The 25,350-nt window shown below is 42.2% G+C and overlaps 1 protein-coding gene across 7 annotated transcripts in view; it reads right to left on the bottom strand.

The window, feature by feature from the left end:
• The window catches only part of PIK3C3 (phosphatidylinositol 3-kinase catalytic subunit type 3), a 114,069-nt gene that overhangs the window by 49,404 nt on the left and 39,315 nt on the right, over positions 1–25,350 (bottom strand). For 4 of the 7 annotated variants that reach the window (XR_013624884.1, XM_068130082.2, XM_068130084.2 and 1 more), the window contains 8 exons: positions 22,445–22,540; positions 21,909–21,980; positions 17,429–17,533; positions 13,841–13,933; positions 9,567–9,752; positions 8,856–9,013; positions 2,037–2,112; positions 1,630–1,697 (listed from right to left, as the gene is read on the bottom strand). Coding sequence is in view for 5 of the 7 variants with exons in the window: in XM_068130082.2 (XP_067986183.1) it covers positions 1,630–1,697; positions 2,037–2,112; positions 8,856–9,013; positions 9,567–9,752; positions 13,841–13,933; positions 17,429–17,533; positions 21,909–21,980; positions 22,445–22,540 (854 nt within the window). In the remaining 2 variants the exon portion in view is untranslated. The remainder of the gene's footprint in view (positions 1–1,629; positions 1,698–2,036; positions 2,113–8,855; positions 9,014–9,566; positions 9,753–13,840; positions 13,934–17,428; positions 17,534–21,908; positions 21,981–22,444; positions 22,541–25,350) is intronic. The other 3 variants (XR_013624885.1, XM_068130083.2, XM_078786363.1) reach the window with 1 other exon arrangement.

Raw genomic sequence — 25,350 nt, 5'->3', positions numbered from 1 at the left:
AAACCAATCACGATACAAATATTTATTTTGAACAAATTTTTTTTGTCATATTAGTGATATTATTTATTTGTAAGTTATTGGTAATCTAAAAATGTCCTACTGGTCTAAAGAGTCTTTTGTTTTCTCTACGTCTTTAGGGTCTTTTGGGTCCTCTGGGTCATCTGGGTCTAATTGGGTATTCAGGGTATTTTGGGTAGTCAGGGTCTTTGAGGGTATTTTGGGTCCTCTGGGTCATTTTGGTAGTCAGGGTAAAATTGGGTGTTCGGGGTCTTCGGTTAATTTTTGGCCATCAGGGTATTTTGGGTCTTTAGGTCTTCAAATGTCGGAGGGGTCTCAGCAGTCCAAAGGGTCGAAAGGCATATTCCCAACAGTACATAATTAATGGACGTATGTAATGAACAGACAGGTGCAACTGACGTTCAAACAGTACGTAATTAATTGATATGTATAGTCATACGGCTTCACCGCCTCACCTCTTCATGGCTTCATGGACCGTGTTTTTTGGTTTTATATAAGTACTCGTAAAAAGCCCGACAAAAATGACGGGTTGGAACAGTTTATTCCACAGTGCAGCCTCGTGAGCGTGCCAAAGTCTGAAGCATCAGCCTAAAGTCAGGGGTGCTTATATCTTCTTTATGTTTTAGACCTCCTAGGGACGTAAATGAACACTCGGTTTACTCTACACGTGTTGCACGTCACGTGCAGCGAATTTCACCTCCTTGTGTCTTGTATTTATTGTTACTTCTAAAAAACGGTTCTGTACACCGCCTTTGAGGCTCGGTTTGCAAGCCACCATCTACAATTCCAATAGAAGAGACATAATCATTCTTTTATGGAAAATGTTTTTCAAGTTTGTTTTATCCTCAAAAATAGACGGTAGTGAACACACATTCGTGTTAAAAGATTGACCTTTAAAGCCTACCCTCATGAAGAGGGACAGACATGTGTGCAAACACATACACACAAACTCATGATCACTTGAGAGTTGCAATTGCATGGGGTTTTCACATATCTCGCTCGTTAGTGAGTTGGACATGTGACTGTAATGGGCCATGATATGTCGGAGTTGTTTCGGTCACGGTTTCTGTGAAGACGGTGATAGCATGATGAGGAAGGTGAAAGCATTTAATATTCCGCTGTTTCAATGAGCAAATGAAGAAATACGCATGATCGATGTGGGAATGCCTGTATGCTTTAGCAAGCGGGAGGACAGAGTTGGAGTTGGGAAGGGGGGACAGCAAAAATGGGACAGAGTTGACTGAAGCTTTTACAGGGGGTTGGGTGTGTGGGAGGGGGTTTGAAGGCTTGGAGTGGGGAGGGGATTGACACCTTAGGGTTGGTATGGGGAGAGTGAGGACATGGGGTTGGGAGGTGGAGGTTGATGGCTTGGGTTACGTAAGGGGGTTGGGGGAGAGAGTTTAGGGCTTGAAGTCACATTCTATATTGCGTGGATATTCCCCGCAACCCTGCTAGTACTGTATGATGTCTTTCTGGAGTTACCCAAACTGTTATGAAATACTATTATTAATATAACGCACGTGCGCGGACAGGTGCATGCACACACACACACTATTAAAGGTTATAAAAACATTGAATTTACAGATTAATACAGTACCTTACTTCACTTACCAATATAGGTAGTTTGCAAGAGTTGCATTTTTGCAAGCACGTGATATCAAAAAAGTGCACAGGTCGCACTAGGAGTGAGGGAGTGGCAAGAAAGATAAAGGGGAAGGAGGAGTGGCAGAGAAATGGACAAAAATGGAAGTGAATTACCAGTTGCGTTATTTCCATGGAACCAAATTTACCAAATTCATTTTCTCCAGAGTTAGTGAGCTCATCACAATGTAGTTATCTGCAGTTTCTCAGATTGGTAAAGCTGTTTCACCTAATGCTGAGAAAACAATTAGCTAGGTACAACATGAGGTAACCGATGGTGAAATGGTCAACCTTACATTTCGTAAAGCCTTTAGTCTAGGCCCTTATATTGGACTTTCGTTAAAACTGCAAACTTGACATTGCTGTGGGCACCTTACCTGGAAGTTTTCTCCCTCTGCAGTTTCCTTCCCTTTTGACAGGTATGCACTTGGGCTGGCCACACAAGACTGGCTGCTAAGGGGAATACAGAACGTGGAAGGATATTAATGAGAGCATTACAGTTCTTTTTAAATATTTTGCTCCGTCATTATGTATGAATACATACATTCACATATATGTATATATATAGTCCGTGAAGCCGTTTGATTATAGTCATAAACTATCTGCCGTGCAAGCAGCAAGCAGCAAGCAGCAAGCAGCGAGCCATGAAGCTGTCCGTGAAGCCGTGTGATTATGTCTGTTAATTAAGTACTGTTGGACTATACCTCTCAACCCTTTAGACCTTTGAATACCCTTTAAGTAAAGTGCCTGTGGAGAGGATGACGTGTGAATTAACGGAAAAGAATGATGGAGCGAAGACCATGTGAATGAGGTGTGAATGGGAAATTATCTCTCCATGTCCGACTTCCTGCATTTAGCACTTGGCACGTGCAGTATGTTCAAAAAAGCTTTGTTTGGGTCGATGGATCAATGGTGGAAAGACAGAAACATGATTATAGAGTTCGTATGAACGTTATTATGTTCGTATGAACGGATGTTCGGAAACCAGGTTTTCGTAAACCAGGCAACTCCATCAAAAATAGTATTGTCGAAAAACGGTGACTTTTTATAACGGGATTCTGGTGTGTGTGTGTGTCCGTGTGTGTGTGTGTGTGTGTGTGTGTGTGTGTGTGTGTGCACGCACATGTGTCTGTGTATCTTTTGTTTATCATGGGAAAGTGTGTGTATTTAATTTATCACTTATTTTGGGGACTCAAATGGTTTGTGCCATGTTCAAACTCGATGTGACGGTAGATTAGATCGAGCGACGTCACAGCCGATACATTTTTGCATGGCTCAAGTACCTCAAAATTTGGCACGACACCACTGGTCATACGACACCCGCAGCACCTTCGAAAGGATACTGAACCAAATGAAGAACTCTTCTTTGAAAATCAGTGATTGCTGGAAAAATTACGACATCGCTGAATGTATTGAAATGGTGTGAAGGAGGAAGTTGTGAGTAAAGTGGCGCACAACTTCAAGAGCTTCCCCTTGGGGGATGAAGAAGTGTGGAGGATTGTGAAGTTGGCATGTGATGTTGGAGAAGAGGGCTTTGAATAAATCCGAGAGAAGTACGTGGAGGAACTCCTTGAATCCCACCAAGAGGAGTTAACGCAGGAGGATCTGGAGGAGCTCATATGCTCAAGTGAAAAGCGTGATGAGGAGGAAGCGAAGGAGCCGAAACCATGAACGATCAAGATGCTGGTGGATGTGCTGCAGATGAGCAAGGCTCTGGCTGACAATATGTTTTCCATCGATCCATTCATGGAGAGAAACATGAAATTTTGGAGACTTGGAGGTTGCTATGGTGCGTAGGCGAGATAGGGGTCACCTCCGGGACACAAAGGTGATCCCGGGGGAGGAGGCTGTTTCACAGCACCACTTGGTTGTCTGCGACATAAGGGTGAAAGGTGCGAGGAGAGCTTGGCGGGTGAAGTACCAACCGAGAATGAAGGTGTGGAGGTTGAAAGAGGTGACAGTAAGGGAGGCATTAAAACAGAAGCTGAGTAGGGTAGAGCATGATGTGGTTGAGCTTGAACGTGGTTGGATGTCAATGAAAGATAGTCTATTGAGAGCCGTTGGTGAGGTATGTGGATGGACAAAAGGACCACCGAGGCACTCGGAAACATGGTGGTGGGATGATGAAGTTGGAAAGAGGATTGACGAGAAGAGAAAGAAGTTCAAGGAGTGGCAGAAGGCGAAGGGTACGGGAGCAAAAAAAGCAGACCATGGAAGTTATAAGGCAGCCAAGAAGGCTGCAAAGAAAGAGGTAGCAAAGGCGCAGGAGGCATGTAGGAAAATGTTCGGAGAACGTTTGGATTCGGAAGAGGGTCAGAGAGCTGTATTCAGGATTGCAAAGCAGATAGCGAAAGAGGTGTGATGTGTTGGGGGTGAGTTGCTTGAAGGATAAAGTGGAACAAATCGTTGTGAACCCAGATGGAATTAAAGGAAGATGGAAGAGATGTATGGAAATGCTGTTGAATACAGAGAATGAATGGGATGGCAACATAGAGAGTAACCCAGTTTTAGGACTGGCAGAGAAGATAACCGAGAAGGAAGTTGAGGAAGCGATAAAAGCAATGAAGAGTATAAAAGCAGGAGGGCCGACGGGAGTTGTGGGAGATATGTTGAAGGCAGCAGGAAGTTGGGGTGTGAAGAGAATGGCGGAGATCTGTAATCTGGTGGTGAAAGAAGGTCGCATTCCAGTGGATTGGGAACTGAGTACCCTCGTCCCTCTATACAAGGGGAAAGGTGACCCTCTGGAGTGTGGCTCGGAGCGATAAAGTTATTGGAGCATGGAATGAAGGTATTGGAAGGTGTTGGAGAGGAGGATAAGGAAGAAGGTGAAGATCGACGAAATGCAGTTTGGATTTATGCCAGGAAGAGGAACGACAGATGCGCTCTTTATTGTGAGGCAGTTGCAGGAGAAGTACATGGAGAAGAGGAAGAAGTTGTTTCTTGGGTTTGTTGATCTGGAGAAAGCATTCAATAGGGTTCCACGCGAAGTATTGACATGGGCATTGAGGAAGTTAGAAGTGGAGGAATGGTTGATCAGAGTTGTGATGGCAATGTAAAAAAGAGCGCGCACAGCTGTAAGGACGAAGGACGGGAACAGTGGTGAGTTTGAGGTGAAGGTGGGAGTGCATCAGGGGTCGGTACTAAGTCCACTACTATTTGTAGCTGTGATGGAGGTGCTGGCTCAGAACGTAAAGGAGGGTTTACCGTGGGAGTTGTTGTGTGCAGATGATCTGGTGTTGATTGCGGAAAGTATGGATGGACTGAAGGAAAAGATGAACAAGTGGAAGGAATGTATGGAGACAAAAGGTCTGAAGGTGAATATAGGAAAGACGAAGGTGATGGCAAGTGGTAAAGCATGTGGTGAGTTGGAAAGAACTGGGAAGTGGCCATATGCTGTGTGCAGGAAGGGTGTCGGAGTGAACTCCATTCAATGTACAATGTGCGCTGCGTGGGTTCCTCAAAAATGTAGTGGTCTGAGAGGGTCATTAACCAGTGTGGCAGCTACATTCAAATGTTAGGTGTGCACAGAGGGAGCTGCAGATGGAGGAAATGTTGAGTTGGATCTTGGAGACGGCGTGAAGCTGGAAGGTGTGAAAACATTTTGCTACCTCGGAGACATGCTGAATGGAGAAGGTGGATCAGACTCGGCAACGGTTGCAAGAGTGAGATGTGCATGGAAGAAGTTTCGGGAACTGAGTGGCGTGCTGATGAGGAGGGGAGTGTCGTTGAAGCTGAAGGGAAAGGTGTATGCTGCATGTGTGAGAAGTGTTATGATTTATGGGAGCGAGACATGGGTCATGAATGTCGAGCAGCAAAGAAGGATGGAAAGGGTGGAAATGCGAATGGTTCGGTGGATGTGCGGAGTATCGTTGAGAGAGAGGAAGACAAATGATGAATTGCGAAAGATGATGGGAATAGAGCCTGTGATGGATGCTGTGAAGAGGAACAGGTTGAGATGGTTTGGTCATGTGTTGAGGAAGGATGAAAGTGACTGGGTGAGAAGAGTGATGGAAATGAATGTAGAAGGAAGTAGAGGACGGGGAAGACCGAGAAAGACTTGGCTAAAGATGGTGGAAGAAGAAATGTGGGCAAGGGGGTTAACAAGGAGAGATGCAGAAAATAGGGCAAAATGGAGAAGATTGTCATGGGGACCGCAAGGCTAAACCCTGCTCTAGCAGGGAAAATGGCCTTAAAATGCATGTTGTTGTGTTTGTGTGTTGCTTGACAGCTCCACCACCATGCCAACCATCGGCAGTGTCTCAACCAATTCACCCACTGATCCACCAGCCATCGTGCGTTATCCATCTGCTACCTCTGTGTTCCCGTCATCCAAGAATGGTCTGGGGTGGACCCCACATGTATCTAATACCACTCCCATCCTCTCTTTCCAACATTCATCAACATTCACCATCATTATCATCATCATCATCATTATTATCATTATCATTATCATTATCCTTATCTAAGTCTCATGAAAGTCTTGTGTTTTATATTTACTGTAATGTTTTTACCTCATTCACCTCACTGTGTTTTGTAAAAAATCTCATTGTCTTGGAATCAATTTAAAGCTACAAGTCTTGTTTTTATATTCATTTTAATGTTTACATGTTTTATATTTACCTCCGCCACCAAAGGTGGATGGAGGTTATGTTTTCACCCCTATCTGTCTGTCCGTTTGTTTGTGAACAAGATATCTCAAAAGGTTGTGGACAGATTCAGACGATATTTGGCAGAGATGTAGCGTATGTGACAAAGACGAAATGATTAGATTTGGGTGAACATCCGGATTCGGATCCGGCTAGTAGAATTGTTTAAGTGATTCTTCACCATTGGGAGATAGGGCCAAAAACTATACATAACAGGATACATCAAAAAGTTGTGGACAGAATTGGACGAAACTTGGTGGACCAGTTGGGTGTCTGACAAGGAAGAATCAATTCGATTTTGGTGAAGATCTGAATATGGATTCAGATATGAGAATTTTTTTTTTTTTTTTTTAAGTGATTCTTCACCATTGAGTGATGGGGCTAAAACCAACAAATAGCAGGACATCTCAAAAGGTTATGGACGGATTTGTACGAAACTTTGTGGACAGGTTGTGTGTGTGACAAGGAAGAATCGATTTGATTTAGGTTATTTTAACGTTTATGTTTCATGTTTATTTTAATGTTTACATGTTTCATATTTATTTTAATGTTTACATGTTTTATAGTTATTTTAATGTTTACATGTTTCATATTTATTTTAATGTTTAGATGTTTCATATTTATTTTAATGCTTACATGTTTGATAGTTATTTTAATGTTTACATGTTTTATATTTATTTTAATGTTTACATGTTTTATAGTTATTTTAATGTTTACATGTTTTATAGTTATTTTAATGTTTACATGTTTCATATTTATTTTAATGTTTACATGTTTTATAGTTATTTTAATGTTTACATGTTTTATATTTATTTTAATGTTTACATGTTTTATATTTATTTTAATGTTTACATGTTTTATAGTTATTTTAATGTTTACATGTTTGATAGTTATTTTAATGTTTACATGTTTCATATTTATTTTAATGTTTACATGTTTTATAGTTATTTTAATGTTTACATGTTTTATATTTATTTTAATGTTTACATGTTTCATATTTATTTTAATGTTTACATGTTTTATATTTATTTGAATGTTTACATGTTTTATAGTTATTTTAATGTTTACATGTTTCATATTTATTTTAATGTTTACATGTTTTATAGTTATTTTAATGTTTACATGTTTTATATTTATTTTGCACGTGGTATAATATATTTATTTTACATGTTTACATAAAAAAGACATTAAAAATAGCACGTGCTGCTTCCTCGCTTGACGTTCAGCATTTAAAAGGAGAGAGCACGGACAGTCCCCATCGGTTGTTAACGATGGAGAGAAAATGCCCTGAGTGTGGTGAGAAAAGCGGCGCCATTGTTGTGACGTCGCTCGTACCGAGAGTGCCCCAAGAAGTGACGGCACTTCTCCCAAACTCAGTGGCTGTGTTTCTGTCGTCTAATAGTCCTGTGTTGTCTCTCATAAGTATGTCCATGTCTATGTGTGAGATGTGTGAGTGGCAGCTCCATTACGAGTCTTCAATCCTGTATAAAAATAAAAATGTTTATTTAAATTGCGATACGTTTATTTTTGGCTGCCGCCCAACTTCCTCCACATTTTCCTGAATGCCAGGAACACAGCCCCTCTTTCCCATCGGCCCTTAGCTCTAGCTTACGTAGTTTTGCTATTCGTGGCATTTTCCATGAACACAACCGCTCGTGATATTTAAGGGTTTACTGTACTTTTTTGCGTTCGCATTTTTTGATGGACTGACTTTTTGGTCGTGGTCTCGACTTGTCAATACTTGGCATGAAAAACTAAAGAAAAAGTTGGAACAGCATTATCCCTTCCACCGATGAGCTTGCTAGATCCTCCAAAGCTCTTGCTGAAACTTCTGAATTTACCACGACACAAGATTAACTCAAAACTGTTACGACCATGATCATTAAATGACAGTTCTTAAATGAATAGTACTGCATTGCAAGCTATTGAATGAATGGTGATGTGTGATTAAGAGTGATTAAAATGGGGGCCGAATTCACGTTTGTGATAAATGTACTGAAATCTACTGAATGGTTCGATGGATGTGCGGAGTATCGTTGAGAGAGAGGAAGACAAATGATGAATTGCGAAAGATGATGGGAATAGAGCCTGTGATTGATGCTGTGAAGAGGAACAGGTTGAGATGGTTTGGTCATGTGTTGAGGAAGGATGAAAGTGACTGGTTGAGAAGAGTGATGGAAATGAATGTAGAAGGAAGTAGAGGACGGGGAAGACCGAGAAAGACTTGGCTAAAGATGGTGGAAGAAGAAATGCGAGCAAGGGGGCTAACAAGGAGAGATGCAGAAAATACGGCAAAATGGAGAAGATTGTCATGGGGACCACAAGGCTAACCCCCGCTCTAGCAGGGAAAATGGCCTTAAAATGCATGTTGTTGTTGTTGTTGATAAATGTACTGAAAAGCTAATTAATTCATAATATTTATCATTAAACACAAAAAAATACAAACAAAATGAGGACATAAGTGTCGATTATTCCCGAAAGGTTCCAATAACACCAGTAAATTATCTTGGTATTCTTTCACCATTAAGGTGGTACATGATGATCTCTTACGTATCTTGATCGCTTTCCTTTACAGCTGGGGCTGGAGCAGTCTCTGCCATGACCGTCTGACCGCTCTCCTTCCTGCTGGGCTCCAGACCAGCTTTTATCTCCTCAAAGTTTTCATATTTCAGAGCTTGAACCAGTTGTAATAAATACATCAGCAGATCCTGTGAGAGAAAGAACAAAGTGTTCCGTTTTAATCACAATCACTGATTGGCTATGTTGAACTTTTTTTTCCTCTCTCAACAAGGAAAATCATTGCAAGCATCATCCTTTATTGGATGAAAGTGCTCAGCTCATAATGTCAGCCCGTGCAGGAAAGTAGATTCAAAGACCAGGATCATTGTTAATCATCAATCAATTTAAAGGAACACAAAAAATAGGTAGAGATCCTACTATTAATTTGCAATTGCTCACTCGCTTTGACACCTTTACAATTTTGCATTTCGGGCCCTGAGCATCAAAAAGCAACATATACCGAACAAGTAGTTTCAAGTGGAGTACCTCGTCACCATTAGAGCTTTTAAATTGTATTAGATGTGGCAACAAATGGGAATTGTTGCTCCTAGCATGCCGGCTTGATGACAGCATACGCCATTTGCATTTTTCCCGGAGATCCATCCCTACCCCGTTTGGCATCCCGTGCGGGCACGGGCAACTTGCTAGTCAACCAAATTTTACATACAAATAAAACAAGAAGCTCAAAGTGACAAATGTTACCTCATCGTCTGCTTGCTGCAGCCGTGTAACAGCATAGCGGCGCACACTTGTGTTAGAGTACCGTGGGGAGAGAAGCTCCAATGCATCTTCAACATCCATAGGCCTCCAGCGGGCAAGTAGTTCCACAGCCTGCTTGGCTTCTTGAGCTCGTGACCAGTTTACACACTTCAGGAACTTCGTTAGTGCCTATTAAAAATACACAAGAATGACATTTATATGTAATTATGGTAAAATAAAATTTCCAGGACTAAGACAGGATAAGATTTCAAACTGTTACTCATAAATGAAAAACCAATCCACTAATTTTATTAATTCATTGTCTATCATTCATTGTCGATACATTTGCTGCTTCTCATATGAGAAAAATGAAGAATTAACCTCCTGATACTATCATATGGAAAAATTCACAGCAAAAGTATTACAACCATCGCATAATCCAAGTAGATCTAACAACATGTCATATGTATTGTGTAGATTCCAGAAGATCTAACATTATCAACTGAAGTTTCATTAAAAGAATATTGTTATGTCTGGGGGGGTAAAGCAATATCTAGAGCCAGGTAGATCTGTATAGGTAGGTATTCGACTGTCGCGATAGGGAATCTACCTGTAATAGGGTCTTCATGTTTAGGCGTTTGTCGGGATAAGAGGTATGATTGTGGATCTACCAGGAGATTCGAGTGTTAAGTAGTTAGGGATTAAAGATAACGCCCCTGTGAGTCCAACCTGGTCATCAAACCTTTGTCCATTATGGCACTGCAGACCACATAAACATTAGTTAAACACAAAATGACACCTTCCTCCTGACATGACTTGGGAAGAAATCGGGCTGGAACACCACCACAATTGGCCACCACCATTTACACCTCCGAAAGGCCTACCCACCTCGCATAGCACGTGCTATCACCGAGGAGCAGGAGTGGGGGGAGTTGGAGCGACGCAGTGGGCGTGACCTGGACGAGCCGGCGAGTCATGGGAGGCTCTGATTGGCAGAGCAGTGCGCCAATGTGACGTCATCGGCCGGAGATATTAGCGAGGGTCGGATGCCATTTTCGGCAGTGCAGATGAGTTCGGAAGAGTTCTGCAGTTCGGATGAGCCTGTTGAGATGAGAGCAGAGCCCCGACCTGAGTAGAGAGTTGACTTCAGTTGAGCCGGAGGAGTTGAGGAGTGAGAGTTGATACGAGTGCAGTTCGGAGGTGTGCTGAACCGAGTTGAGTTGAGTGGAGTCCGGAGTGAGAGTTGATACGAGTGCAGTTCGTACGAGCCGTTGACGAGTGCCATAACCAAGTTCAGGCAGTTCAGATCGGAGATCCTGAAGACGAGTTCAGAGCGCGAGGGGAGCTTGCTGTCCTGCTTTTGGGGCCTCGTGTGCGAACGGAGTGGGCGTTGGCTCAGGCCTTTGCGTTGCTGTGGTGCTCGGAGGCGGTCGGAGAAGGCCTGGTGGCGGCCGAGCGGGGCCGTGTTACAAGAAGACGACAAAGACAGATAAGCCCGAGCTCCGCGTACACTGTACATGACGTGACGTGTTTCTTTTGTAATTCATAATCCCCCGTTTTGTATTTGAGGTCTGGAGTGCGGGATCCCAATTTAGAATAGCTCATTACCGGCACGTATTTTCCTGTCCTTGCTTTTCATTTAATAAATCGTTGTATTATTTTCTGTATATACCTGAACGCAGTTTCCTGTTTGATTTTAATAGATAAGGCTGCGGGGCTCTTGCCGTTTCCCTCCATTCCGCGAGCTTTGATTTTGGAATCCGCTATTGAGTTTTCGCCTCAGGAGTTAAAGCCTCGTAATCGGCCTCCGCAACTTTGATGTTAATCGCAGTTGCGCGACAATATTAATAATGCACTAACCTGATGCAATACAGATGAGCATTTAAACTAATGAACCTAGGACTGCTCTGGTTTGGCAATTGGGTGTTAGTTACATCATCTTAAAACAAATATAAATATTAAATGGCTGCCAAGTAAGACATTCCAACAGGATTGTGCAGAGATAGCACAAATACTTTTGAGCTGTCCAGGCTGAGTTTGATTCTCGGTGTGATAATAAACTGTTGGATTGCTGCTTCAAAGATGCTGGAAGAGCATTGTATCACAAAGCGAGTTGCCCCTCTGATGGACGTTTAGCTGGGTGTCCCATCTGGCAGCATTAGTTGGTGGATGTTAAAGATCCCGCAGTGTCGCATGTAAACAGTGGGTGAGCTATTGCCAGCATCCTGAACAAATTACAATTTCCTGCCCAAACCCAGCCCCAGTTGAATGTCAGGCCTAGTGAGCCAGTTCATGAAAGATTTGGTTCATAACTTCCACCACAGCCGACTCCACAATAAACTGGGATTAACTGCGGTTTTCACCCATCAGCCCAAATTGGGCTAAGCGGTATTGTCGTCACGGGCGTCCGTCAACTTTTGGTTTCCGTCAATTTCAAGGAGAACGGCTTGTCCGATTAAATCCATTTTTGCAGTGTGTGTTGGGGTTGAGTAGAGGAAGGTTCCTTTTGAAAATGGGCGTGGTGCGATTTTCAATATGGCCGCCACGGCAGCCATCCGGGCATCCGTCAACTTTTGGTTTCCGTCAATTTCGAGCAGAACGGCTTGTCAAATTAAATTCATGTTTGCAGTGTGTGTTGGGGTTGAGTAGAGGAAGGTTCCTTTCGAAAATGGGCACGCTGCGATTTTCAATATGGCCGCCACGGCAGCCATCTTGAAATTGGTTTCCACCATGCATGGGCTGAGGGGTTACGCCCACTTTGCGGTGCTATTTATTGAAAGAAGAAGAAGAAGAAGTAGCGGAGGAGGTGGTGGTAGTAGTAGTAGTAGTAGTAGTAGTAGTAGTAGAAGAAGAAGAAGAAGAACCGAGAAAGACCGAGACCGAGAAAGTTGGCATCTTAAGAACAAGAGTTTGAAGAGGGTTGGGAGGGGGGGTGGGGGGAAGGGGAAATAAATATAATTTTGTGAAATGGCTACCTTGCTGCAGATTCATTATAATGAACAAATACATTCTCTTTCTGTGGACTGATAATATAATTAACTCAAAATTTTGCTTGTAGCTTTCCCACCCTCCCCCGTCTCTGCCCCCCCCCCCTCCAACCGCCCCTCCCGCCTCACCCCACCGCCCACTGCTATAGTGATAAATATAGATACAATGATTGACAAATCTACATTATCATCTTTTGTAAGTTCCAATTTGAGCAAAAGAGCACTCAATAAACTCGCCATTATAATTACATGGCTTGCACAGCCTTGGAAGTCCAAATTTCCAGGACTTTTCCAGGAGTGGAGAGAAACAGCAGGGTGGAGAGATAAATCAGATGGCAACAGACAAACAAGGGATGCCGGTAACAATGAAGGGTAGGAGAGAACGCAAGGGGTGGACAAGATGGATGCATAAGCAAAATTCTGGGAGGGTGGGAGTGGTTTAACGGGTGTAGAAAAAGATTATGCTTTCGCGTATTGATAACAAATGATGCCATATTGATAACAAATGATGCCGTATTGATAACAAATGATGCCATATTGATAACAAATGATGCCATATTGATAACAAATGATGCCATATTGATAACAAGTGTGGAGAAATTGCATGAAAAATGCTCGCTGGGCACATCGGGACTGGTGTTTAGCAGCAGGATAGGATCTGGTTGCGCAGACAGAATATACTGCACACAATACAAATGTTGGAGAGCATTTAAAGCTTATTACAACTGTCCAATTCTAAAAGAACATAAGGAAGTTTCCGCTTGTTTTGTGTGAAGGAACATCGGTAGATAATGAACTCAGCACAGTGTGTCGGATTTGAATCTGGTTCACAGATTTATTCATTCTTGATCATGCATCCTTTGCCTTCAATCATTCTTCCTGATGGGAATTCTTGTTTCCGTACTGATTCAATATCCAGATAATACGCACGTGAAATTGGTTTGTTCGTTTAAATTAGAAATGGAAATTATTCAATACTCAGCACAACTGGAATAATGTTGATGTTTCTTATGCAGCCTGTGGCTGCTGGTTGCATCATTTCTGGAAGTGTGGCTGTGCTACTGATGTATTGCCCCTGTTTCAAGTAAGCTGGTACTCATTTTGCCGACCTCAGAAGCATGACAGGCTGAGTCAACCCACTTGGTGTTATTTCAATGGCAAGACAAAGGCTCTAACAGTCTAACTCGAGACCATAACATCTTAAGCCAGCCAACTCACATACTAATAAAGCATCATAATAATAACTTCCTAAAACTGAATCAGAAAAATCTGAAAGGAACAAACACTTACCTTTTCCTGGTTGGTCAGGTAATATCGGAATTTCCACACCAAATCTTGCTCTTCAGAGATCAGCTGCTTGGTTGGTGGATAACCAACAATGACCTACAGACAAACAATAATTGCTTGGGCAACAATAATGACCGTATGAATGCAGAATACAGACAATCACATTAATGCAAACAAGCAGAGCTACATTCAAAGTACACCACCCCTATGCCAAATAAATAAATAACGTATTGTGGCGGACACAAAAGCCCACTGGCGTGGTGACATCATTCCGCGCACCAAGTGGGCGGTGGCCACGCCCGAGGGGTAGGCGTGGCCTCATGATATACACCGGGCGGCCAGCCCGGAGGAGTTCAGAGTTACAGTGTAGTCTTGCAATAAAGACGTTTATGTGTTACCGCTTGTCCGCTTCCTCCTTGCTCGCAAGCAGCGCGCGTAACCCCGCGCTTTAGTATCCTCCAGTGCGCGACATTGCCGGGGAGCCTTTGGCACCGGCGATGCTGCAGTGCAGCACATGGACATGGACATGGCATTGGGAAGCGGTGTACAATAATTTATTAATTTATTGATTAAATGTGTAATTAAAATTTAAAAAATAATCGTAAAATAATTAATTTATTAATCAATCGGCTAATAACATACAGTCACGTGAAAAAGTAAGTACACCCCATGTAAAGCTTTGACTTTTTCAACATATTTCAACATACAGCAAATTTTTTTTTTTTTTTTTTTTTTTTATAAATAGAGTCGAGGCTCGTGAAAAAGCTAACATTTATCAAACAAACAAATCAAACAAACAAGCAAACAAACAAGCAAACAAAGTATATAAAATGGGGAGCGGTCGACAAGATGGGGAGAGAAGGGGAGAGAAGGGGAGGAAGCACACAGACACAACATTTGAGAGCAGGAACATCGGGAGATGTTTTTGGAGGGAGAGGGCCTGGGGGGAGGCAGGATAGGTATAAAACGCAAGGACACCAAGGACTTCCAGGAAAGAAGTCAAAAGTCACCTCAAAAAAGTGGATTTGGGGTGAAATTGGCGGGGGTAGAAAAGATCAAGGTTTTGGATTGGGGAAGATAAGAGATGGTGGTGAACAGCCGTTTTAAAGACCTGGAGGGAGGAGTGGGATTGAAGAGAGTGAGGGAGTTTGTTCCAGAGGCGGGAGAAAAGAGGAATGAAGGAGTGAAGGTGAGCAGAGAGTCTTGATTTTGGCAGTTTAACCATAAGAGGGTTGCAGGCAGATCTTGTGCGACCTGCAGGAATATTTGGGGGACAGAGCCCAGATAGAGCTGGGGGAGCAAGGCCGAAGAGGAGTCGGTAGAAGACGGAAAGACCACCAACCTGCCTGCGGTGATTAAGTGAAAGGCCCTCGGAGATAGCGTCATCGCGGGAGATTCCAATGATTCTGAACGCTTTGGTTTCAACAGCGTGAAGACGAGCTAGGTGTGAGGAAGGGGCACCAGCCCAGAGGGGAGAGCAGTACTCCATTGAGCTGCGGATGAAAGCCTTGTATGTGGTGAGGAGCTCAGGTGTGCCAAGGAAGGACTTCGCACGACGGAGGATGCCCAGTCGGCGACTGGCTTTGGAGGCCAGCTTGGAAATGTGGTTTTCCCAGGAAAGATCATGGCAGATAGTGAGACCCAAAGGCTTGAGTGACAGAACTTCTTGGAGAGGATTATTCAGAAAGTAGATGGGAGGGTTGTCCAGTCGGTCTTTTCGGAGAGACATCGTAAGAGTGTGAGATTTGTCAGGATTGAAAGACATGTTCTACTTGTTTGCCCAGTCTGTGATTTTGTCCAGGTCTGCAGAGAGTGAGGAGGCTGCAGACTGCCGATCTGAGGGATGAGGAATGGAGCGGCAGAGAGTGGAGTCATCAGCAAAAAGATAGAGAGGATTTTCAAGAGAGTCAGAGAGATCATTGATGAAGACCAGAAAAAGCACAGGGCCCAGAACACTGCCTTGGGGAACTCCAGCCTGAACAGGAAGAGGAGATGAGAGAAACCCATTCAGGGCCACAGGTTGACTACGACTAGAGAGGAAGTCCGCCAGCCATGCGTGGAGATTTGCATGGATACCAAAGGAGGAGAGTTTGGTGAGCAGAGCGGGGTGCCAGACCGTATCGAAGGCACGTGATATGTCGAGGGGAAAAAAAACAAAAAAAAACACCTTTAGAGGCCATTTTTCCCCGCAAAGCGGGGATTGGCCTTTTTCGGGGACCGTGGTTGTTGTTATTTTTTGGTCCCCTTTTTGAAGCAATGTTTTACGGCCGGATGCCCTTCCTGCCACCAACCCTTTTTGTCACCTTTTTATGACAAGCAGGGAATTACCAGTGAACTGGTACTCAATATGTCGAGGGAGATATGGACATGTCGAGGGAGACAGCTCTAATTTCCTGTTTGGCATTGAGGATCTTCAATGATCACTATTTGATCTTCATTTAAACAATATTGACAGATAAAGGTGATATAACATAACAAATATCATGAAACATTTACATTTTGTAGTCCATTGTATAATTTAAATAAACATAAATGCAAATTTCGCATGTGGAAAAAGTAGGCACACCCTTGGCTCTAATCGGTGGTATTGCCCCCTTTGGCAGAAACAACCTCAAGTAGGCGTTTCTTATAACTGTCTACCAGTCTCTGACATCGACTGGGAGAAATTTTTGCCCACTCCTCCATGCAGAATTCTTTCAGCTGTGCGATGTTTGAGGGGTTTTTTGCATGCACAGCTCGTTTCAAATCTCCCCACAACATCTCGATGGGATTTAGATCCGGACTTTGACTTGGCCATTCCAGAACCCTCCATTTCTTTCTTTTCAGCCATTCCTTGGTGGATTTACTGGTATGTTTAGGGTCATTGTCATGTTGCAAGGTCCACCTTCGGTTGAGCTTCAACTTCCCGACAGATGGCCTCACATTATCCTCAAGCACCCTCTGGTACAATGAAGAATTCATAGTGGATTCTATGATGGTGAGCTGCCCAGGCCCTGATGCAGCAAAGCTGCCCCAAACCATAATATTTCCACCACCATGCTTTACAGTTGGTATCAGGTTCTTGTGGTCAAATGCTGTCTTTGGTTTTCGCCAAACATGTCTTCTGGTACTGTGGCCAAATAGCTCTACCTTTGACTCATCTGTCCAGAGCACATTGTTCCAGAAGTGCTGGTCTTTGCCTAGGTGTTCATTGGCAAACTTTAGTCTTGCCCTGATGTTCTTTCTGGACAGCAAAGGTTTCCTCCTGGCACTTGTTAGTTTTTTCTAAACAAGTTTTTTCAACAAAAACAAGTCAACAAAAAAAAAATTACAGTTTTTTCTAAAGCACTTGTTCACTATTGTGACCAAATTTCAGCTTCCAAGCTGAAAGGATTGCTGAGATATCACCCGAACAAACAAACAAACTGAGTGAAAACCGAGTATGCCCTTTCAGCACGCACGTCATTGCCAGGCCCCCTTCGAGGCCTGGCGATGACGTTGTACAGTGCCTCAAGATGGAATAGGGAGGGGAGGTGTACTGTACAATAAAATGGGGTTCTGATAAAATGATAAAAACCATTGACATGACTGGGGTGAATGTGCAGGCCGTACATTGAGCTGGTCACGAGTGGCAGCATTGGGCTTGAGATCATGGTCAGAAGGGCCAGAACGGAGGCTGCGCGCAAGCTTGTGGTGTTTGCTTTCAACAAGGTTTTCCTGTCAAGCACAAAAATATATCAAGTAAATTTGAATAAGAGCATAAACTACAGTGAAGTCGATGGCACGCCATCGCAAATCCCCACGCTTTCCACCTAAAAAAAAGTTGAAACATGGCAAAAAGTCCCCCCCAGGATGAACCGCCATCAAATTGAAACAAATAATCCATCGTTACATACTTAATGCGTCCCCAATGTTGATTGCATACAGATTCATAAAATTCATAAATAATGTTTCAAAGTGCACCCGTAATTGCATTTGACAAATTGACCATGCCCCAGGGGGTGGAGCCAAAAATAATAATAATAATAATAATAATAATAATAATTAATTTATTGCATATATATGGGATACATACAATGAGAAGTACCTTGACACCATTCTGATAAATGATAGTTATTGCACCTTCTTGCCATGTCGTGATCATAATTCATAACTACCAAGTTTGGTGAATTTCTGCACAATAGCTAAGGAGAGATAGCGTGACAGACAGTGGCAGACGATTACTGTGCCATATCCCCCCATTTTTTTCCTCTACAGCTGCAGACATTCTTACATATGACACATACATGAAAAGCCCAATGCCACCCGCTCCCCTCAGCTGCCACACCGGTTTCATCACAGGTCATTTTTAGAATTTGGAATTTTATTTATATAATTTTTTTACAAAATAATTAAAAATGGAATACAGAAATATCTAATTTGCATAAGTATTCAACCCCCTAAGTCAATACTTCATAGAAATGCCTTTGGCAACTATTACAGCTTCGACTTCGAGTCTTCTTGGGTAAGGGGTGTTGCAAAACATTTTACCTTCCTTTACCTTCCTTTGGCAAGCTTCCTTTGATGCACGTTAAAATAGCAAACGTAACGGGTTCTCGGGGGGAAAAAAGGTAAAATGTTTTGCAACACCCCTTATGACTATCAGCTTTGCATATTTTGATTTGGGGAGTTTCTCCAATTCTTCCTTGCAGATTTGCCAAGTTCTGTCAGTTTGGATGAGGAGCATCGGTGAACAGCAATCTTCAAGTGTTTGCACAGATTCTCAATGGGATTCAAGTCTGGGTTTTGGCTGGGCCACTCAAGGACTTTCATGTTCTTGGTCTGAAGCCATTCCAGTGTTGCTTTCGCTATATGCTTGGGGTCATTGTCCTGTTGGAACAAAAATCTTCACCACAGTCTTAGGTCTTTTGCACTCTGAAGCAGGTTCTCCTCAAGAATTTCCCTATATTTGGCTCCATTCATTGTTCCCTCTATTCTTACAGGTCTCCCAGTCCCGACCACTGAAAAGCATCCTCATAGCATGATGCTGCCACCCCCATGCTTCAGGGTATGGATGGTGATAGATGGGTGATGAGCTGTGCTAGGTTTCTGCCCGACATAGCGCTTTGTGTTCAGGACAGAGTTCAATTTTCGTCTCATCAAACCACATAATCTTTTGCCTCATGCTCTCAGTCTTTCATGTGCGTTTTTGCAAACACCAGGCAAGCTGTCATGTGCCTTTTTCTCAGGAGAGACTTTCGTCTGGCCACTCTCCCGCAAGTCTGGATTTGTGAAGTGCTGCAGAGACTGTTGTCCTTCCCGCAGGTTCTCCCATCTCAGCCAAGGAACTCTGTTTAATTCTGTCAGAATGGTATTTGGGTTCTTTGTCATCTCTCTGACCAAAGTCCTTCTTGCCTGGTTTCTCAGTTTGGTTGGACGGCCAGCTCTAGGAAGAGGCAAGTTAGTTCCATATTCTTTCTATTTCCTAATGATGGAGGTCTCTGTGATCTTGGGAACTTGGGAACTTTCAACACTATAAAAATTGTTTTATACCCTTCCCCAGATCTATGCCTTCTCACAATTCTATCTCAGAGTTCTATGAACAGTTCCTTGGAAAGTTTCTGTTCTGACATTCACGGTCAACTGTGGGACGTTATATAGAAAGGGGGGTTTCTTTCTAAATCATGTCCAATCAATTGAATTGGGCACAAGTGGACTCCAATCAAGTTGTAGACATCTCAAGGATGATCAAAGGAAATTGATGCACCTGAGCTCAATTTGGAGTGTCATAGCAAAGGGGTTGAATACTTATCGACTCGAGACATTTCAGCTTTTCGTTTTCAATTATTTTGTAAAAATGTCTAAAGAAAGAAAATACACTGACATTATAGGGTATTATGTGTATGAAGAACCACCTTTAGAGGCCATTTTTCCCCATAGAGTGGTATCAGTGATCACTATTTTTCATCAGTTTTATCAGTGATATTTATAGTGATATCAGTGATATTTATAGTGATATCAGATTAATTTTATCAGTGATAAAAAAAATCTCAATTTAAACCACTTTAAATTCAGGCTGCAACATCAAAATGTGAAAAGTCAAAGGGTGTGAATACTTTCTGAAGGCACTGTATGCTTTATGCACAGAAAATGAAAGCGTTTTTTTTTTTTTTTTGGGTTCAGTTTCCCTTGGGTGTAGTACTGGTGAACAGGTGATTTTTTTTTTTGATTTTTTTTTTTAGCTGAACAGTTTCCTTATCGTCTTATAAACAAGAATCATGCTATTAGAGGCCATAGAAGTACCCCTAAATATTGAAAAATTCAAATTTCAATTCAATTCAATATAATATTTTGCATTTTGCATGCATGAAATTTGTTATAACTTTAATTTGCATCATTCTTTTGGGCTGAAATTTGGACAGGATATTCAGAATATCACTTCCTTTAAAATGATGAAGGCTTTTGTTTATAGGAGTAGCCATTGTGGATTTATTGAAGGACAACCAAGTTTTATCTGGTAATTGGCATAATTAGCTAATTAGTGAACATTTGACATAATTTCACAAAATCCTCTCATCAGGTAGTAGAGTAACACATGTATAATACATGTACCAAGTTTTGTGTGAAAAGAATGACAGGTGACATAGAAGATAGAAGTAGAAATGTGTTCTTTGTTTTTCCTTGTTTTTTATTGATGGTCTAATTTATGCAAATTATATGCATGTAATATGGCAAAGAAGCGTTGAAACTGGTCTGAGTTAAAGCCAAGATTATATCTTTCAAGAAAAACTGAAAATTAGATATTAACTTGACTTTGTTTTTGTGTAAAGGCCTCTCAAAGGTACCTATGTAGTTTTCTCAATTTTTCACCAGTACTACACCCTTAATGTCTGAAGAATGTCCTACAATTAAAGCAGTATTGCCTGAAGTCTACCAGTAATACTGAAATTCACTATATTCGCCTACCCAAATGATAACAGGCATTGAGATGCATATAAATCACTATTAAATGAGTAATAGGTGTTCACAACCATCCTTGACCATGTTGTGTAACGTCAGCCGAGGCTCTTGTGCAAATGAGATGAGAAAGGACTCTCCTGAAAGTTCCGGTTAACACAAAGTTCAGGATAATATTTTAGTGTTCATTATCTTCTATGTCGTCTATTGCGTCACGCCTACAGCAATTGTGCCACATCACTGACACGCCATGTATGATAGAAATTAGAGATGGTGCAAGCCTCATTTTCTCCAGCCTCAGCTGAGAAAAGCTTTCAAAGAAATAGAGCCCAAGTTGGTGTTACTTCCTGGTAAATCGTTCCCCAGGAATTCTGGGAAATTTCAGGAAATCGATTTGGGATTCCTGCCTTTTCCTACTTCTTTTGGTTTGGGTTCAGAAAATTTTTGCTCGAACCATTTCTAGTGGCAAGTGTCGACGATGTGCTTGCACTTGTGCAGTGTGCTCTGTGCACCTCCTTTCCCAACACGAAGGAAAGACTCATCAACTTGTATTTAATGGCATTCAAACCCATCCCACAATCAAGTTGACCAAATGAGAAATGTGTGCAATGGTAAAAACCAGCTTCAAACAAAGTTCAATGACGATTGGATGGAAAACGCGGCCGGCGTTCCAAAAAAAATGCATTTTCTGCAGGTATGGGGTCAGGGTGTTTCACGTATCAGGAATAAACGGCCTCATCCTCGGCCAAATTATACTGCTCGTGAGCAATGTTTAATATGGTAGTCAATGACAAATTTCATGGAAAGATACTCCTGTTAATGTGTATCTTGTGCAAACAGAAGAAACTCAAAAGGTGAAGGAACCCAAATTCAGCGGTGTAATGGTTTGATCATGTGTGATCTAAATCTGGGAGGTTAGAGGTTAGAACGCTGGCCGAGTCATACCAAAGACTGAAGAAATAGTATGTGCTGCTTCCTTGGTTTATGCTCAGCATTAAAATAAGGATAGAAGATCATGGACAAACAACCATATGTTGGCAATCATAGTGCAGGATTTTATGGGCATAATGGCCTCCTCCTGCATTGAAGTTCCTTGGAAGAGCACATGAGAAGCATCACATACAGTAAAAAAAAAAAAAGGGAGGAAGTCACATACCTTGCCCAATTGCGGATCTGATACCTTCACAATCTCCGGACTGAGAAGAATCTCAATGGTCTCATCACCTTCCTACCAGGAAAATGCAAGTCAGGCTCATTTATACAAAACAATGAATTTACTAAGTCATTGCAATACTGAAGTATAAACGACAATAACGTGCAGAATTGCAGGCCAAAATGCTACAATGCTGAATGAAATGCCCTATCATGGTAAATTTTCTAATATACTTTTAAATAGCATGATTGATTCATCTCGGAGAATTCTGTTAGAAATGTAACTAACATGAGCAATATGAAGTGATGTTTAAAGGGATGTGGTTAGCAAGGAGTCTGGGCACGCAAAATGGTGATCAAGCACAACACGAAAGCAGGAAAGGATAAAGTAAAATGTTCCCGAGCTGGAACTTCGTTGTGAAGACAACAAGATGGTGTAAGGGAATCAGAACAAATTACGCAAAAGTATTGATCAGCAAGAAAGGACAGGAACAAGTGGAAATAAAGTATGACGTCATTGCGGCGCAACATAATGAGTACCTTTTCATAATAAACAACCGAGTAATCCACATCCCCATAGCGCACACTTGGAAATTCGACCATCAAGTACATGTAGCTGGAATTTCTTTTCTCTCGCTGTAATGCAACCAAAGGCATCATGTCAGTTTAACTCAGCAACCGTAGCTGTATTCATGAACAAAAAGTTCCAACAATTATCTCGTGAAATACGACAGAATGTCAAAATTAAAAACACGACAAAAGGACAAATTAAACATGGTTGTGTTGCATTTCCTCGTACAATTCCCATACAATGGAGGTTGCACAAGTATAGTGGAGGAAAAACAACGACAATTTGGCAGCCTTTGGCAAAACAATGACAAAAAAAAACAAACAAAAAAATTTTTCTTCCACAATGCATCATATAGAAATGTTTCTCCAGTCTGTTGAAGTTTTATTTTCATTTTTTATTTTTTTATATACAAGATCGAGACTCGTGAAAGAGCTCAAATTAATCACACAAAAAGTCAAACCGACACATAAAACATATAATAAGGGGAGCGGTAGACAAGATGGGGAGAGAGGAGGAAGGAGCCAACACAACATTTGAGAGCAGTGACATCGAGAGATCTGTGGGAGGGAGAGGGCTTTGGGGGAGGTGGGAGAGGTATAAAACACATGGACACTGCAAGGACTTCCAGGAAAGAAGTTGGAATTTCAAAAAAGTGTATCTGGGGTAAATTAGCGGGGGTAGAAAAGATCAAGGTTTTGGATGGGGGAAGATAAGAGATGGTGGTGAACAGCTGTTTTAAAGACCTGGAGGGAGGAGTGGGATTGAAGAGAGTGAGGGAGTTTGTTCCAAAGGTGGGAGAAAAGAGGAATGAAAGAGTGAAGGTGAGCAGAGAGTCTTGATTTTGGCAGTTTAACCATAAGAGGGTTGCTGGCAGTTCTTGTGAGACATGGATGAATATTTGGGGGACACAGCACAGACAGAGCTGGGGAAACTAGGCGGGAGAGGAGTCGGTAGAAGAAAGAAAGACCACCTACCTGCGTGCGGTGAGTGAGTGAAAAGCCCTCAGAATCGGCTTCATCGCGGGAGATAGCAATGATTCTGAAAGCTTTGGTTTCCACAGCGTGAAGCCGAGCTAGGTGTGAGGCAGGAGCACCAGCCCAGAGGGGAGAGCAGTATTCCATTAAGCTGCGGATGAAAGCCTTGTATGTGGTGAGGAGCTCAGTTGTGCCAACGAAGAACTTTGCAAGACGGAGGATGCCCAGGCAGCGACTGGCTTTGGAGGCCAGCTTGGAAATGTGGTTTTCCCAGGAAAGATCATGGCAGATAGCGAGACCAAAAAACTTGTGACAGAACTTCTTCGAGAGGATTGTTGATAAAATAGATGGGAGGGTTATCCAGACGGTCCTTATGGAGAGACATAGCAAGAGTATGAGATTTGTCAGGATTGAAAGACATGTTCCACTTGTTTGACCAGTTTGTGATTTTGTCCAGGTATGCAGAGAGTGAGGAGGCTGCAGACTGCCGATTTGAGGGATGAGATATTGATCAGCAGAGAGTTGAGTCATCAGCAAAGAGATAGAGAGGATTTTCTAGAGAGTCGGAGAGATCATTGATGAGGACCAGAAAAAGCACAGGGCCCAGAACACTGCCTTGGGGAACTCCAGCCTGAACAGGAAGGTGATATGAGAGAATTCCATTCAGGGCCACACGTTAACTATGCATGGAGATTCACAAGCCATGCATGGAGATTTCCATGGATCCCATAAGAGGAGAGTTTGGTGAGCAGAGCGGGGTGCCACACCGTATTGAAGGCACGAGATATGTCAAGGGAGACAGCTCTAATTTCCTGTTTGGCATTGAGGGCCTCCATCCATTGTTGAGACAGCAGAAGCAACATGTCCACGATACTTGCGAAATCCCTAAAATAAGTTGTTGCCGATGATGACCTCAAAAATAATCGGTGGTTGAATTCAGTGACCTGGTATGCAAATCCTCTTCAGATTTCAAGTCAATCGGATGGAAATTGAGGATTTTAGAAACTTGGCCTATGATGACCTCAAAAATACTTGGTGGTTGAATTCAGTGACCAGATATGCAAATCCTCTTCAAATTTCAAGTTAATTGGATGAAAATTGAGGATTTTAGAAACTTGGCCTATGTTGACCTTTTGGCCTATGTTGACCTAAATATAACTGGTGTTTAAGTCAATCGGATGAAAATTGAGGATTTCAGAAATTTGACAAAGATGGTGACCTTTGGCCTATGTTGACCTATTGATCCAAAAAACAATAGGCGTCTTGCTTATGACAAACTCTACCATTTGGTGAAGTTTGGTGAAGATCAGTTGAAAATTGTGACCTGAAGGCGACTAACATACAGACATACAGCCATGCAGACATAGACAAACAGACAATCAGGCAGGCAGAACAACGCACAACACCAACCAATATACTTGAAAAATCTTCGATTTTCGCAAGTAACAAACAAACTAGAATGGCCACTTGGTAGGCATCATACACCTCCTCTAGGTTGAACAGTTTGTGTTTTGTACCTCACCGATAGGCTGGATCTGCATCCGGGCCTGAACCAAAATCGAATCGGCTTATTCTTGTCACCTAACCAACTCGTCCACCTAGTTTTATCACGTCATCCACGACCTTTTGAAGTATCATTCTATATATCTTTTTCTTTTTTTTTCTTTTCTTTTTTTGTATACTGAATCGAGGCTCGTGAAAGAGCTAAGAGCTAAGATTTTGGCCCCATCTCTCAATTAGGAGAGATCAACTAAAAGTTTTTTTAAATCCTCGTATCCGGGTGCGGATTCGGATCTTCACCAAAATCAAATATTTGCATCTTTGTCACACCACAAAACATGTCCACAAAGTAACATCCGAATCCGTCAAAAAGTTTTTGGGATATGTGTTATATATTGTTT

This window comes from Myxine glutinosa, chromosome 11 (assembly GCF_964187855.1).
Source record: "Myxine glutinosa chromosome 11, kmMyxGlut1.1, whole genome shotgun sequence".
Taxonomy (NCBI): domain Eukaryota; kingdom Metazoa; phylum Chordata; class Myxini; order Myxiniformes; family Myxinidae; genus Myxine; species Myxine glutinosa.
This window is presented reverse-complemented; position numbering and strand designations above follow the sequence as displayed.